Consider the following 16,632-nt stretch of genomic DNA (forward strand, 5'->3'; position numbering starts at 1 on the left):
TTTTTGATGAGCACTGGGTGTTATTCTGTATGTTGGCAAATTGAACACCAATAAAAAATAAATTTTTTTTTTTTAAAAAAGAAGATTTTTTTTTTTAAAGTAATCTCTATGCCCAAGGTGGGGCCCAAATTCTCCACCCTGAGATCCAGAGTCACATGCCATGTGCATCGCGCCAGCAGGGCACCCCTCCACCTCCGAAATTCTTAGTGAAAAATGTCGCACTCTTGATTTACCTATGTTTCTGTGTGATGTGTTTCTGATAAGGAGTCGTATATACTGTAAAACTCACCCCGGGCTCGTTTTTCATGAGGTTCTTTTCTAAGAAAATAATCTCTCCCTGCACATTGGTGTTTTTGTTTTGTACACTCTGCCGTTTACAAGGAGCTGAGGCATTTCCTACCAGAGGTATCCATAGGCCACTAACTGGCCAACGTGCTGTGGGCCCTAGGCTTTGTCTTCTGGTCCCTGAAATGCTGAGGATCCCTCAGCCAACAGTTACTCGCGGCTGGGTCAGGCCCTCAGCGTGCAGGTGTAGTAGGTTCCAGCAGCAGATCTGACAGGCCCTTCCTTCCCAGGCCTTCGCCAGGCACATCCCTTGGCAGGTGCTGGCAACCCTGGGCCCCTTGCTGCCCGCGGGACGCGCCCCTCCACGGGTAGCTTAGGCCCCCGACTCCAGGAGCTGGGTCGGAAGGTGGAGGGAGGCCGGCGGGGTGCTGGCGGCGGGCCCGGGGTCGGGCTAATACCTGCTGTGCCTCCCCTGTTCCCTCCGCAGTTCTCACCAGGCCCCGGCCGCACAGCGACGACTACAGCACCATGAAGAAGATTCCTCCCCGCAAGCCCAAGCGCAGCCCCCACACGAAGCTCAGCGGCTCCTCCGAGGAGATCGCGGGCGCCCGGCGCAGAAGCGGCCCGCAGCGCGCAGCGGGGGTGGGGGTGGGGGTGGGGGTGGGGGTCCCCGCGCCCCCCGCGCCCCCCGCGCCCCCCGCGCCCCCCGCGCCCCCCGCGCCCCGCGCGCCCCCCGCGCGCGCCCTGCAGGAGCCCGAGCCCGCGCCCGAGCCCGAGCCCGTCTACATCGAGATGCTGGGCCGCGCCGGCAGCCCCGAGCAGGCGGAGGCGGTGTACGAGGAGATGAAGTACTCGGCGCCCCCCGAGGCGGCCGCGTCGCCCCCTCTCCCGGGCGGCTGTCGGAGCCCGGGCACCTGGGCGGGCGGCGACGGGGCGGGCCAGGCCGCCGGGCCCTGCAGGGACGCGTGCGACATCCCGGCGCCCTTCCCCAACCTGCTCCCGCACCGGCCCCCGCTCCTGGTGTTCCCCCCGACGCCCGTCACCTGCTCCCCGGCGTCCGACGAGTCGCCCCTGACGCCCCTGGAGGTGAAGAAGCTGCCGGTGCTGGAGACCAACCTCAAGTACCCCGTGCCCGCCGAGGGCCCCAGCCCGCCGTCGCCACAGCACGCCAGGAGCCAAGAAGGCGCCGGGGACCCGCCCGCGCCCCCCGGCTCGCCCCCCGCGCCGCCGCCCCCCGCGCCCCCCGCGCCCCCCGCGCCCCCCGCCGCGCGGCCGCCCGCGCACTTCGCCTTCCCCCCGGAGCCCGCGGGGAGCGCGGCGGCCCGAGCAGCGCTGGTGGCCGGCCCCGACGTGCCCAAGGCGCCGCAGCCCGGCTCCGCGCCCGCGGGAGGCCCGGGCGGCCCCCTCCCCAAGGCCCCCTACTCCCCCGGGAGGGTGGCCAGGGCCGAGCCCTGGAAGGCCAGCGCCGGGCCCCCCTCCCCGGTGCCCTACAGCCCCCCGAACTGCAGGGCGCTCGGCAGTCCTCTGGACGAGCTCACCAGCCTGTTCAGCTCGGGAAGGAGCGTGCTCCGCAAGTCGGCGGCGGGGAGGAGGATCCGGGACCCCGAAGGTAGGGGACGGCGGACCCCCCACCCCCACCCCCGCACCCGCACCCTGAGCTGGATGCACATCTGCGCCTCGCGGGTGCATGCGTGCGCGGGCCTACACCTGTCTACACCCCCCCCCCCATACTGCTGGACCCGCGGGGGCCCCTCAGGGCAGGTGATAGCCTAAGGGGTCCCATGCAGTCGCTGTGCACGAGTAGGGAAGCGTTGCTATTTCCGTCCTGCAGGGAAAGGCTCGAGATAGAAGTCCCCGTGGTACTAAAACCGGGCTCAGTCAAGGTTTATGACTTGTGAGTATTAGAGCGAGATTGGAGAGGAGCCGTTGTTCTCTTCAATAATGCTTCCTTCCAACACCGAAGTGGTATTTCGGTCGCATTGTGCTGCCGATTCCCGTGTGTCCCAGGGTTCACTCATTCATGCCCGAGAGAGAGTCCTTCTGTTGGGCTGTCCATCTCACTTCCACTCCCGGTGTCTGGGGTGAAGACCTGTCCATCACTACCTTACACTTAATACTGCTCACCTTTTTATTGCTTTGAATGAATGTTTTTCTTCTGTTCATGTACCACCCAAAAAGCATTTTAACTTGGTTCTGTGAATTCTTGTATCTTCTCATTGAGCAGCTCAGCCTCAGGTGTGGTTTACACTGGCATTCCACTCACATGAGTGAACATGACACTCAGCTGTTGTGGCCAGAGGCTGTTGCCGTGAAAAAAAAAAAAAAAAAAAAAGTCTGTATTTTGTGTCCCTATAGAAACAGGATGCAACTAGCAAAAAGATCCTCATAAAGAGTTCTTGTTAGCCACACACTGCTACATCCAGATAAGGTGTTGTTTGGCAAAGCTTCTTTTAATCATCACAATAATGTAAATTATCTTCCAAAAAAACATTCTAAGGTTTTTATACAAACCCAAAATATTTCCTGGTGTTCTGTGTTTTGAGGAAGAATCACATTAACATAAAGCATCCTCTCTTTAAGAAAGTTGGAACAGGTCCCCATCGTCATGATGCCATTAGTACCCACCCCTCCAGGTAAAAGGCAAAGATGAACAGCCTCGCTTTACAGAGATGGGGAACTTCAAGGTGAATAGGTTAAATGCCTTCCTAAGGTCAAGTGGTAGGTTGGAAATAAAAGGTTCGCTGATGACGTAACTTTTTCTGTGCATGTCAACCTGCTGTCTCCCCCGCAAAGAAAATATATAAACATGTTCACCTTTGTCATTTGATTAGGAACATTACTTTTCTAATAGTTAGGAAAATTATAAAAACTCCAGGAAATCCAGACAGCAATCTGAATAAGTGAAAAGTAGATCAAGGCAAGAACGCTTCACAAATGAATGAATAACCTACTCCCTATTTATTCAGACAAATACGCTGTCTGTTTTGCTAACAATTTCTTAAGTACAGGTCCATTAATAAATGAAATTGTCCTTACAAGTAGAAGAATGAATTTCACAAGTCATATATTATATTTGAAGGAGCAAAATGGAATCTATGAGAAAAGCTTAAATGAACAAATTAATATTTGCTTTTATAACTAAGAGTAAATTAAAACCTCATAAAGCTCATTTTACTGTGGCTAGGAACCAGGTGAATTCTTCTTGACTCTGTTCGGGAAAGTGAAGTGAACGGATTTCTAGACACACCTTGTCATCTGGAAATCTCTGAGCTGAGGACTCCACTCGGTGTAGTGGGAAGTATCATGGGGCCTCCAGATATAGTGTAGTGCATGAATTTGCTAATTATATTTCCCTGAGGTGGCATTAGCCAGTATTTGAGAATATGCCTCAAAACCTCAAGATGACACTGTGAGTTCAAATCAAAAATGATAAAATATTTGGTATTTTCTACCATGGGCTTTTAACAAAACAGTCCTCGTTTGAAAAAAAAAATTGGCTTGAGCCACTCATAAATACATGAATTGTATTCATAAATACATGAATTGGCAACTTCTGCCCCAGCAGAGTCATTGTAATAAATGAAAATTTAACAATATGAGACCAGGTCAACCCACACACCAGATTGCAGGAGTTCCAACTCCACCTTTGAGAAGTAGGTAATTCTTGATAGTCTGTGGTGTGGGAATTAAGTTTGCACATTTGCACGGTACGTTCTCATGGGATCTTGCAGGTTATTCTTTTAAAATAAAGGGGCTATAGATAAGATGTGAAATAAAAAAAAATCTTCACACTGGAGCTAATCATGGGAGTTGCTATGTGATGATTAAGGTTTACCTAGTTTGATCCTGCAGTCAGTAATCCATTTTATTCTGAATGAATTGAATGACTCCTATTAATGATTTACTATAGTCTTGGGACTTCTTCACTCTAAGGATTTAAATCTTCTACTTTAGCCTCTTTATATTTAAAGATATTCTTATTGTCACCTGAAATGGCTTTCTCACCAAATAATCCAGTGGGTGGCTAATTCACCCTCAAGGCACCTAAATTAATTACAGCTCATTTCTTGCATTTGTGGTCTGGGGAAATTGTTCGGCAAATTTTGCAGAAGCGTTCAAGATATTTCCATCGCTTCTCTGGAAAGTGACCTTGAGGAGGAGATTACACTGCTTACTATTACCCTGCCATGGGCATTAAAATATGAAGTTAACATCTGAAGGACCATGAGTTGTGTGTAGTGATGTAGTAGTGAAGTCCTTTGGTATGTAATTCTGCTCCATCACTACTCTGCAGACTTCAATATAGGATTTCACAAATATTATCTTCCCCCAAACAGTTCATTTTCTTTTGACTTGTGGGCATGCGATCTGAGGCATACGGAGTCACTCAGATTCAAAGAGTCCAGGATGCATGTCATACAGATGGAAGGATGCGGGTGGCGATGTGCCTGCAGCCCGAGAGGAATCGTGTTGGTGGCCAGTGGCCATAGTGCTTACTGGGCAGTTACTGTTTTAATGACCCATTTAATTTTCTCAAGACAAAAAGTTACCTGTTGCTACTAACCCCATTTCACAGATGGGAAAAATAAGGCACAGAAAGAACCCACCCCTCTTCTCTTAGCGCCCTCCAGCTGTGAGAGACAGCCCGTGACTTGAGTGCAGTGATTCGGCCACCAGAGGCAGTTTTTCTAACCTGAGTGGTGGTGCCTAGGACAGCAGGAAACAGAAGATAAGGGTTTAAAGTTTGCATTTGTTTACATGATGTGCAACAGGTCGGAGTGCAACAGTTGGGGTGGAGAAAACTGTTTCATAAATTTGAAAATGCCAAACATGTACTTGACAGCTTGGAAGTGTGTATATATATATATATATATTTTAAAAATAAAAAATATATATATTTTAGGGCTACCCTTTGTGTGCCCCCCAGCCCTTACCATTAAGAATGACTAAATGTTTAATTATCTATGCCTTTCTAGATGCAATGATTCATTAATTCACAGAATGTTTTTCTTCTGATACTATAATATGACTCATATTATTATGCCAATTATTTCTAGTTGCTTAGTTTCAAAAATTATAAGACCTAATTCGAATGCAAGGAGAGAATCATTGGCTTGTGTAGGCCACTAGGGTGCTCCATTGCTCCAAATGGCATCCCAGAGTCCGGTTGAGTTTGTCTAGAACATGCAATAAAATGAGCATGTTATTTCTCCACTCATTGAAAAGACCAGGATGAAAGGACTTAGAAATGCAGCACACCTTAGAAATCTAGAGAAGGCAGGAGGAGAGCCAGGCTGGATTAAGAGTAAGTCTGATTTGCAGAGTATTTTCACAAAAATTGTCATTACTTTTGATGTTATGCATCCATAGTTTGTAAGATATAAATAGGTAGTTAAAAATGATGTAAAGAACAACAAAAAATGTACAGCATTTCTTTACATATAGTAGGTGTTTTTAAAGTTGACCTTATGGAAGATTTCAAACATACACAAAAGTAGAGGGAATAGATTAATGAACTCTCTCCATGGCCAATCCTGCTTCGTCACCAGTCTTGCTCAGTCACCTCCTTCCCCACTGGATTATTTTGAAGTACATTCCAATATCAAATCAACCTGTTAATAAATATTTATAGAAACATTTTTATACGAGTACTTTAGAAAAAAATAAAAGATTTATTCCTAAATCACTTTAATTAGTGTAGACCAGTGAATCCATTTCAGCCTTCACTGACATGAGCCTGATGCTTCTAAGAGAACCTGCTTCTGCAAACCAGGGCATCATTTTTCATGATGGAAACAAAACGATTCTCAGGGGGTTAGCTTTCCAGTGAAGGAACACTGGCCTGGGAGATCTTCCACATGGGCTTCCAGGGCAGCCCCTGAGGTGGGCAGCTAGTTCAGGCGGCCCCTTCTACTACCATGAAAGATAAAATACATTTAAAAAGCTGGATCTCTAAATATTCCACCCAAACAGAACCAAGAGTAAAAGACCAGCATTCCAAAAGGCATACGTTTGCTTCTGAAATCAATATTTTATGAGGTTTAGATTCTTCTATGCCAAATTAAGCAGTTACTTATTCATTGTTTAGCAACAAGAAGAATGCTCTAAAATCACTGAAATGTCATGAAATTACTGGCAGAAGTCTGACTTGCTCAAGGGCTATGCCTGTAAACTGCCATTCTCTTCCTGTGCTTGAAGCACAAGTTTGGACACCATCTTCATTCAATCCCTGACGCATTCTAATGAGATCACAGCATAAGAAACAGCCCTGCCTCGTGCAAATCTCAGCCTCCCAGAATGGGATGCCATGCTCTGCATCCCATAGGCTTCCAGCCTCTACGCCGGCTCTCCTAGCACTTTGTCCTGTGCAGGGCTGCTCGTTTTCCTCCAAGCACGGTTTCTCTCTGTGGTAATTTATTTGGAGAGGGGTGGGGGGTGGCCTGAGGCATTTTGAAAATCATGAAGGGTGTGGATGGACAAGCACATAGTTTACTGATGTGTTACTGTCTGCGTTTCTGTCTCACATAAGAGTCTGCCTCCCATGAAAGCAAGGCATTCCTCTGCATTCTGTAGTGATTTTGAGTCAACACTAAATGTTCCTGATTTTCCAAATGAGTAAGTCCTTTGGAAAGATGAGCTTGACATCCCAGAGAAGCAAGTTCTCCATTTCTCACTAAGTGGCTAGGAGGTGAGGGTGAGCTGCAGAGGACTTCCCCATGCCAGTGAGCCCAACCTTTGACAGGAGGAGACAATACCTCTTGGTGAGAATAGGATTTTTTTCACCAAGTTCTTGGCCACACTGCAGTAACAGGGAGCCTCTCTGCTTGGGACATGTTTACCATCTTTCTAATTTCCCAAATCATACTTGGCTCATCTCCCTTTACAAATAAGCTTTCAGAGGCGCCTGACTGGCTCGGTCAGTTGGGAATCTGCCTTCAGCTCAGGTCATGATCCTGGGGTCCTGGGATCAAGCTCCATGTCGGTCTTTCATCGAAGAGCCTGCTTCTCCCTCTCCCTCTGCTCCTCTTCCTGCTTATGCATTCTCTCTCTCTCTCTCAAATAAATAAATATCTTTAAAAAAAATAAGCTTTCAATTTTAATAAATTCATCAGTAGCCAGACTTTCCTCTGTTAGAGCACAAAGCTCTTTGTCTTCTATAGGAATTGGACACTTTTTTAAAATGTCTTAATATTTGTTGTGAATGTTTGTGACATTCTTCTCCCAATTTAAAGCGCCTTACCTTTATAAATGCCCAAGAATTTGCACGGGGCAGTTGTGCAACCAGGGGCCCATAATGGACTTGCATTAACTTGTAGAGCTCATTCCCTAACCCATTTACTTAGTGTGAGCACAGGGCTTGCTACTAGGAATCAAGAAGTGGAGAAATCCCAGGTTGCTCCTGCCCTCTCATAGACCGTAGGAAGCAGATGGGTCCATCGGATTCCAATGAGTGAAATTCTAGTGGAGGAGAGAGGCTTTAGCCTGAAGGTCATAAACCATTGATGGACCCGTGATTGAGCTCCAAGTGGCCCATGCTCCGGGTATTATGCTTGTTTCCTGTTTGGTGGGGAGACATCATGGACTTCACTAGCTGTCGCAAAGTGTCAGTGGCCAGGGAGAAGCAAAGGTCCACTGCGGTGGCTGTGCCCATCACACTGCTTGGTGAGTGCCTGCCAGGGAGAGTGGGAGAGCCTCACGCCAGGGCTGTCCGGTGAGCAGGGAGAGTGGTAGCCAATGAGGCGAGGATGGCATTCTCCAAGTGTGGAAGCAGGACAGTAGGCTTGGCAGCCAGAGGAATCAGGGCGCATGGAGACATGTGAGCTCGGGGTACCTGGTCCCGTTAGAGCACAGCTGTAAAGGCTGTAGAACAGGCAGAGAGGGAACAGAGGGTACTACCTGTCTTGCTTGGAATCAGGGCAGGATGAACTTTCTACCTGGAAGTTCCATGACTCAGCTCTGAATGCTCACCATTGTTTCTCTTCATCACGTGGGAATGCAGCAGGAACTCTTAGGATCTTCCCTACAAAGAGTGAAAAGAGCCGGAGGAGGGACATGAACCAGAGGGATAATAGCAGTTCTAGGTATGCACATGTGATCTCCTGTACTGGTAAATACTCAGAAATGCTATGGAACGTTTGTTAATGCTATTCTGCTAATAATATTAATAGCCGATGTTTGTGAATGGTTCTTTGCTGTTGGCCAAGATCACAGATGTCTCCTTGGCCCTGCATGAGGTGAGTGAAGCAGATGTTAGCGTCCCTATTTGCTAACAAGCAATCTGAGAGTTGAGGGGTTAAGTGATTCTCCCGTAATCACAGGAACTAACCAGTCCCAGAGTCAGGAATCAAACACGGCTCCTTTCTCCAAAACTTGGGAGAAATTTCTGTTTCTATTATACTAGGCCATTCTCAGTCTCCAAAAACATTTAAAAATCTTAAGTGATATAGAGTCCCTATCTGAGAGAACAATCCCTTTCTGAAGTTAAATGTAAACTCATGACGAGGAAAAGATAAGGGAAGAGGGCATACTTTTTCTTTTCATTGACTTTCAACGGCCCCCATAATTGGGATAGGAGAAAGACATTGGAAAAAGCCTCCATCTTCACCACTGGGTGATGTTCTAGACAAAACAAAATAAAAACAAAAACAAACCATAGCAGTTCATTAGTTTCTGAATTATGTCAATCTGGAAGCAAAGATGCAGGTAATGGCGAAGTTAGAAACATGTCTGGACAAAAAAAAAAAAAAAAAAAAACCGAGTGTCGGGTGTCCAGTCAATCAGTATTTGTTGGGAAAATATTAAATGCACGGGTCTGATGACCATGGATGTCTACTAGACCTTGTACTAGACCTTGCAGCTCCCTTATCCTTTGAAACCTAGGCAAAAACCAAGCAGAGGGTGGTGACAATTGATAACGTAGATCAACCTGATCAAACATATTGACTGTATATCTATAGCCACTAGCATGCCAGTCTTACTAGAGACATATATCTTGCATAAATAGCTCATCATTTCCAAAATGAGCCAAATGTAGCCGAGAAGCCATCATGACTGGGATGTTCTGTGATGCACTGTCAACCGGAGAAGAATCTATTGTACCTGGAATTCCGAAGGAAAAAAAAAAGAGGCAGTCTTTTCAGAAGTGGATTATCTTTCATAACCCGTAAATATTTTTCATGCTATCAACCCGATAAAGCAAGCAGCTATTGTGTATTGTGGGTCTCTATACGGGATTGTGAATTAAACTCCCACAGGGGGCTCCAAAGAGAAGCCCGGTGCTTTATCTTGTGAGGCACTCAGCAGCTCTTCTTAAGCAAGTTAATAAAGACCTTCCTGACAATCTGCATCTCATTATTGCCACATAATACAACATCCTGGGGTTTTCTTCCTTTTGTGAAGAAATGCTTAAAAGCGACATGGTGCGTGGAATGTTTTCCTAAAGACGGGCTGGATTGGTGCCATGTTCTCTTTCTCCTTAAGAGTATTGGCAGAGGAAAACCTATTTCTTAATTACCTACCAGTGTTCAGGTCCTTTATGCCGACTTGAATCATTTTTATGATTAATCCTCAGATTAGCCTAGAAAATCTCACACTACCTGTGAGTTAGCTCTATCCAGTATCACTTTTTATCCAGAGCTCCATTCCGTGAGTCCACAACAGTCACGTAGCATCCACTGTGTGCAATGCTTCGCATACTTTTTTTCTACTCTGGCTTTTACTTCCATCTTTTTCTAATTTCTCCTTGAAATCTGCAATGTTTGTATCCACATACTGTATGTTTGCAATGACTGGCCTGTTGCAATCATACTTGTTACTTGTAGTAAGACAGTAAACAACAACCTTGTTCCTTTTGCTCCTCACTTGGGTGACCAGGTCCTAAAATGTGCAGGGTCCAGACAATGGCAGGCATGAGCTAGATCTGACATTACACAGGTTTACATTGGAACACTCACTGTACCGCGATGCCCGAGAATTTGTGCATTACCTAAACTGCTGGAAAACCTACAGAAGAGCTTTTCCACACCCAAAGCTCTGGCCCATAATCAAATCTAATTTTTCAAAGGAAAATTACTTTTAAAGAATAAAAGAACTGATATATACACACTGAGTTGTGCATATATCAGTTTATCAGTATATGGGGATATTTCCCAGGCAAATGTGCATATTTGGGATTTGGGTTTAATTATTCTTTGATGTGGAAATATGGACAATTCATGAAAAAGTAATTTTGAGAAAGAAGACACGGCCAAAGCAGTGGAGAAAGCTGTGATCCCTACAGAAGCATTTCCATGTTACTGAAAAGTGAACCAATCTCCCAGCTATTAAATTATCTTCTGACATCACCTCCTTTTGCTGGAACTACATTTGCTTAACCTGTTCTCAGGTGAGGTCACCAGCTCATGGAGCCAGGCTGGTTTTCACAGCAGGGTGGAGGGGATTTATCAAAGTACAAACAACTAATTTAAAGTGGGAGCCCCCAGGTACTTCTAACAGCTCATATGTCCTTTCCTTGGTATATGGCCATTGCCCAGATCCTATAGAGTGAAGAATATTTATTTATGTATTTTCATGAGAATTGTGTTGACTCTATTTCACTTCCCGGTATTTAACTACCGTTATATATAGCTAGTAATAGAGTCCTTCTTGGAGTCTTAATAGATAAATTGCTTTAAAAATAACTCCTGAAAAACACAATCTACATTGCTCCAGTTCGAGGACGTTAGCTTTCATTCCACTCTTACCATGTTGTTCTAATGCCTCCTTGGCCACCCCTGATCTCCACACAGACCTTAGCACAACTAGAGGTTTCTCTTATGTGTCATACAAGACAGGCAAACTCTAATTGTGAACATTAATTTCACTGGTGGAGGTGCCGTGTGCAGGATGTCTCCTTCATCCACTTATGGAGTCTTGAAATTGTGTCTAATTTACAGAGGCTGAGGAGAAACAGAGGACAGAGCCACTGAACTCATGTATGGTGATGAGGGATCATAAAAACGTCTTTCTAATCTGATGATTATTAGAAAACCCAGTAATATGGTTCAGCTGCTAATCAGAGAGCATACTTATTGCTGTGAGGATTGAATCCATCCTAGGAACACTTTGTGATGATTTTAGGAGGAATGTTCCATTTTTTTTCAGATAATAAAATCATTCTATGACATGGTCCCAAAACATGCAGTTCTTCTCAGGACTTAAGAATAATTAGAGGGGGGACAGCCCCGGTGGCGCAGCGGTTTAGCGCCGCCTGCAGCCTGGGGTGTGATCCTGGAGACCCAGGATCGAGTCCCACGTCAGGCTTCCTGCATGGAGCCTGCTTTTCCCTCTGCCTGTGTCTCTGCCTCTCTCTCTCTCTCTGTGTGTGTCTCTATGAATAAATAAACAAAATCTTAAAAAAAAAAAAAGAATAATTAGAGGGTTAACTCCAGGCAAGATAGTTCAGCTAGTAACCGTATTTTCTATTACTGTTTGCCTGAAGTTTTCAAAGAGGTTTGGAAAAGTCATCAAGTAAGAAGGACACACTTCACTCATTTTTTTTTTTTATTCAAAATACCCACCAAGGATCTATTTTGTACCAGGCATTGTACTGGATTTTCAAAATAAAATGTGGGGTCTGTTCAGAAGCAGCTCATAGCAGGGAAACATAAAAAATCCAATGTATCCATGCGGTAAGAGATGATTTGCGTGAAGACACTCTTTGGGCATCACAAAACACTACTTACCCTCAAAGCTTGTGAAATGCTGCTTTTTTAAAAATTCAATTGGTTCTATTCTCCTTCATCTTTAAATGCTTGTCATGACCCACTAAATTGATTTCTCAGACTGTAAATATGTCTTTTGCAACACTGATCTAGAAGGTAGGATTTTTATGGAGGCACAAGACAGATTTGAGACCAAACACAAGGACAGAAGGTGCCAGGACAGGAGGACCCCGGCCCTCATGCTACAGACCAGTTTGTGCTTTGTGCTCTATCCTGCACTGATTATAGGCTTTTTAAGATTTTATTTATTCACAAGAGACACAGAGAGTGGCAGAGAGAGAAGCAGGTTCTCCATGGGGAGCTCAATTCAGACTAGACCCCAGGACCCCAGGACCACAACCTGGGCCAAAGGCAGATGCTCAACCACTGAGCCACCAAGGCATCCCAGATTATAGGATTTTGTACAAGGACATGGTGACATAATCAAGTTGTGCTTTGGAGTAACTACATTAGGGTATGTGGAAAGGATAGGTGTCTCTCTTTGATTTTTCTATATTAATTTAAATGTAAACATATACACTTTAATAATGATTAATGAGAGATGCTTAGTGGTGGGGCATATGGGAAAGAGAATCCTACCTTCTAACTGGCCATTTGGTAGTGGGGAACCCCATCTTCCTTCCTGGATGAAATGAGAGTCCATTGGAGACACAGGTTCAGCCTTGCCCTACAGGGTCCCAATTGCTCCTCCCTTCTGAGTATCTGACATCAACACTATGATATGTCACTGCAGCGGCTGAAGGGAAATTTGCTCACATGCACATGTGATTTGGAGACAAGGAATTAGTAGCGCCAAGCAGCCTATCTTTGGTAAAAGATGCTATTGCAGAAGCTACCAAAAACACAGTGCCCATGGCTCATCAGGAATTTCAACAAAAATTTAAATCTATCTAGATATTTTTTATTTTATGTTTTAAAGATTTTATTTATTTATTTTTGAAAGGAAAGAGACAGTTTGAGTTGGGGGAGGAGCAGAGGGAGAGGAGAAGCAGACTCCACCCTGAGCAGGGAGCCTGACACGGGGCTCAATCCCAGAACCCCGGGATCGTGACCTGAGCCAAACCAAGAGTCAGATGGTCAACCAACTGAACCACCCAGGCACTCCATACAGATATTTTTAGTTCATTACTGAAGGCCTCAGAGCTACTGGCTTATTGTCAGCCAATGTGGGCAGATGGGGTTGCTCCCTAAGAGATGAGCAGGGTACCATTCTTTTGTTGTTAAAATATTGAAGCAGTTGGATATGACTGCTGTCCGAGGGCCTGCGGGGCTCCCAAGTGCACCCCCACACCCTGGGTGTCCTTGCCCCAGGCCTGTCCAGTTCCTTCTTGGTTAGATGTTGACACGACAGGCTTAAGGTATGTATATGGTTTGTGCCTATTCTGTGGGCCCCAGCCTGTGCCCTTTTGGTTATTAAATATCTGAGGTGGGTAAATTTTGTGATTACTCCTGAACAAGGATTTTGAAAAGACTCAGCATACACCACTGCTATTTTTTTAACTTTTGCTGATTTTACTGATTCTTCCTCACCTGTCACACCATACCAGTGAAATTAGTGTTCACAGCTAGAGTTTTCCTATCCTGTGTGACACGTGTGTGAATCAGCCAACTCTAGTTGTGCTAAGGTGTATGTATACAGAGAGGATCAGGGGTGGCCATCAGGCACTAGAACATCGTGGTTAAGGCCGAATGCAAGCTAATATCCCTGAAATGGAGCAACATAGAGTATATTTTTTTAAGGACCAAAGTAGTTCTTCTTAAAGCAAATTGTCTATTAAAACAAAATCCAAGAGGTACTCAATTACTAGCTACATATAAAAGTGAACAAATACCAAGAAACAAAATAGACTCAACATAGTTCTCGTGAAAAATAAATAAATAAATGCTCTTTTGGGCTCTCTAAGATCTGAGGGAGGGGGCACTGGTCATTTACAGAAGAAAGGACGCACAAGCTGGTGGAGGTGCATGCGACTCCTCTGTGTTGCTTTTTAATGATGCTGAGCATCATTAGCTCACCATCTGTGACGCCATGCGGGTGTCACAGATACTGCATGTTTCCAATAAAAGAGCAGAAGATTATCCTCCTCACCTTTGCTTTCTGGAGAAAGCGAGGAGGACCCATTCACCTAACTAAAGCTGCCCAGGCTGACAGAGCTGCTTTGCAGGCACTGCGTTCCACGACTCCTGGATTTACATTACCACCTGGCACTTAGGAAATGTAAAAATAACAGCAATATAAATAACCACATGACCTATGAAATTATACGTGAGGAATGGGTCTCCGGGCCAGGCCAGTGTGGTGTTTAGATGTTGCATGTTCAGCTAATTATAGGAGAGGCGAGCTACCCAAGTACACGGAGAGGGAAGGAATTGGCGTGATTTGTTTCCCATTATGGCAGGGACAGAATAGATGGGCACAAAGGGATCCAGTTAGTTAAATTTAAAAGAAAATTGGCACAACATAATTTTCTGTGCATTTTTGGGTTCTAAAAACCTTATTTATACTGACAGTCATTTTTTAGCTTTACTATCAATACATTCTTCCCCTGCTCAGCACATATGTTGTTGAAGATATCACTCTATTTCCTGATTCAGTTGGCGTTTCTAGCACAAACCCTCTCCTTCCACTTGGCAGGGGAGTGGGTGGCAGGAGTGAGGAGTAGGGGACACAGAAGCATTTCCATTCTACCCCACTTAACCCAGAAGATAGCGTTTGTGGCACTTTCTGCCACAGGAGAATGCCTAAAACACAAGTCCAAGAGGAATTTTGATCTACTCGAGGGTGGCGATTTCTTAAGGATTGTTTAAAAGTAGGAAGGTGTGCTGGGGGGCTGGTGCTAGCCTTTTAAGGTTGGTAACCCTGGGCAATTACTTTTTCTCACCCCATCCATCCTTTGTGATTGCTATGGTGCTCTATTTTTTCTGTTTCTTAAGTAATCATTTCTATAGAAATACAACCGAATTGTGGGACGTGGGACGTGGCTGTGTCATAAGGATAATCACATAGAAGTCTCAGGGTACTGTCTCCAGGTCCCCCTTCCTGTTAGATTCTAAACGCCACTCTTGATACCATTCTGCAACTATTAGCAGATGGATGATAAAGTCAGATTCACATGGCTTAGGGTCGGTCAGTTGGATGTGCACTGTACAAAACATACGCAGACTCAGCCTGCACCCCTCTTTGTCAGCAGCCACACCTCCCATAGTAAGACCCACCCACCCTGTCACACCTCCTGCCTTGTGACACAAACCCATGTGGGAGGTCTGTCTGCTTATTTGAGGTTGGGATCAGACATGGTCTGCGTGTGGCCTTATAGTTGACATTTGTCTTTCTCTGAGGCAATATGCCATATGTTTGGGCTATGCACTCATGTATTTTTTTAAAAGTTTAATTCCCTTCCTAGAGACCCTTGTTATAGCAGAATGCAGGGGAGTTTGGGGTGCTGAATCCTAATTTGTATTTCTTCCTTACATGCAATAATATCAGATTTTTAGAAAAATCAGAGATGTAAAAGACAGTGCTCCTTGTAACACACACTGGATGCCGATTTGGGATCTAAGCGATCCCATCCAAATTTCATTACGCACCATCTATGTGTATCTGTAAGCACAGTCTAGCTGTAACTCCTAAATTTTAGGAACAAGAACTTGAGAAGTAGCAGGACTATGCCAGCCACGTCTCTCAGTGTTTGTACCTTTCCTTAATGCCAAAGAGGAAAAAACAAGCACATTCCCTCCACGCGGTAGCCTTTCCGAAGAGAAATTTTCCTATAGAGTTGCAGAAGGAATTAGAGCCAGCATGAGTAATGAGTTTAAAATGTATTTTCACATTTTTTCTGCCTTACATAGCACTCTCAGTATTTAATCAGTCAAAGAGCAATAGTTTGTTTTTCTCCTGCATTACTGAAACCTGGATCCTGTCTCCTGTGTTTCCAAAATACACTCTAAAATTATCTCAAGTTAAGGTAACCAAGAAAGAAGTGATGTGTTTAAGTGTTATTAAAGAAACATTCCGTTGCTCATTCCTTACTCATTCTCCTCAACCTTTCTGCAGCTTGCCTTGAGGTCGGCCTCCCTCTGCCCTGCCCTCCCCTCCGCCCCGCCTCCCAGCCCACACCTGCCTGTTGGTGTCTGTTCCTGTCCACTATCTCTGTGCCTCGCCTGCCTGCTGTGGCCGGGCTCCCGGGAACACTGCTTCCTTGCTGAGAGATCCTCCCTACTAAAAGACGCTTGAGTCTCCCCTACACATGTTCTTTTCAGTCCTAATAAATGCTCTGGCTCATTCAAATAATTGCCACTCCATTTAACCCTTGAGCATAGGGCTGTCACTTGAAGAGCAACATGCACAGCCCCAAACTTGTCCTATGTCCTGGCACCTCGCTGGCGCTGACTTGGTCCAGTCCCCCAGCTCCAAGGGACCTGTAACTTGGACCCCCCGACCCCTAGTTCTCCCCTCTGCCCGACTCTAAATGCTCCCTGCTCTTGTCTCTGATCTCTCCTCCAGCCTCATCTAGCTGGCCCCCTTTTTTGCTAGACTAATCCCATTTTAAAAATGCAGTCTTTATGTTATGCCCTTACCTGAGTA

General features: G+C 45.5%; 1 protein-coding gene across 17 annotated transcripts in view; it reads left to right on the forward strand.

Annotated features, from left to right (window-relative positions):
• Positions 1–16,632, forward strand: part of MYO16 (myosin XVI) — a 591,124-nt gene that overhangs the window by 525,240 nt on the left and 49,252 nt on the right. For 16 of the 17 annotated variants that reach the window (XM_072761001.1, XM_072761005.1, XM_072760995.1 and 13 more), the window contains one exon: positions 773–1,894. In XM_072761001.1, the coding sequence (XP_072617102.1) occupies positions 773–1,894 (1,122 nt within the window). Of the gene's footprint in view, positions 1–772; positions 1,895–8,284; positions 8,367–16,632 lie in introns of all 17 variants that reach the window. The other variant, XR_012002051.1, reaches the window with a different exon arrangement.

The sequence above is a fragment of the Vulpes vulpes genome, chromosome 6, assembly GCF_048418805.1.
Source record: "Vulpes vulpes isolate BD-2025 chromosome 6, VulVul3, whole genome shotgun sequence".
NCBI lineage: Eukaryota > Metazoa > Chordata > Mammalia > Carnivora > Canidae > Vulpes > Vulpes vulpes.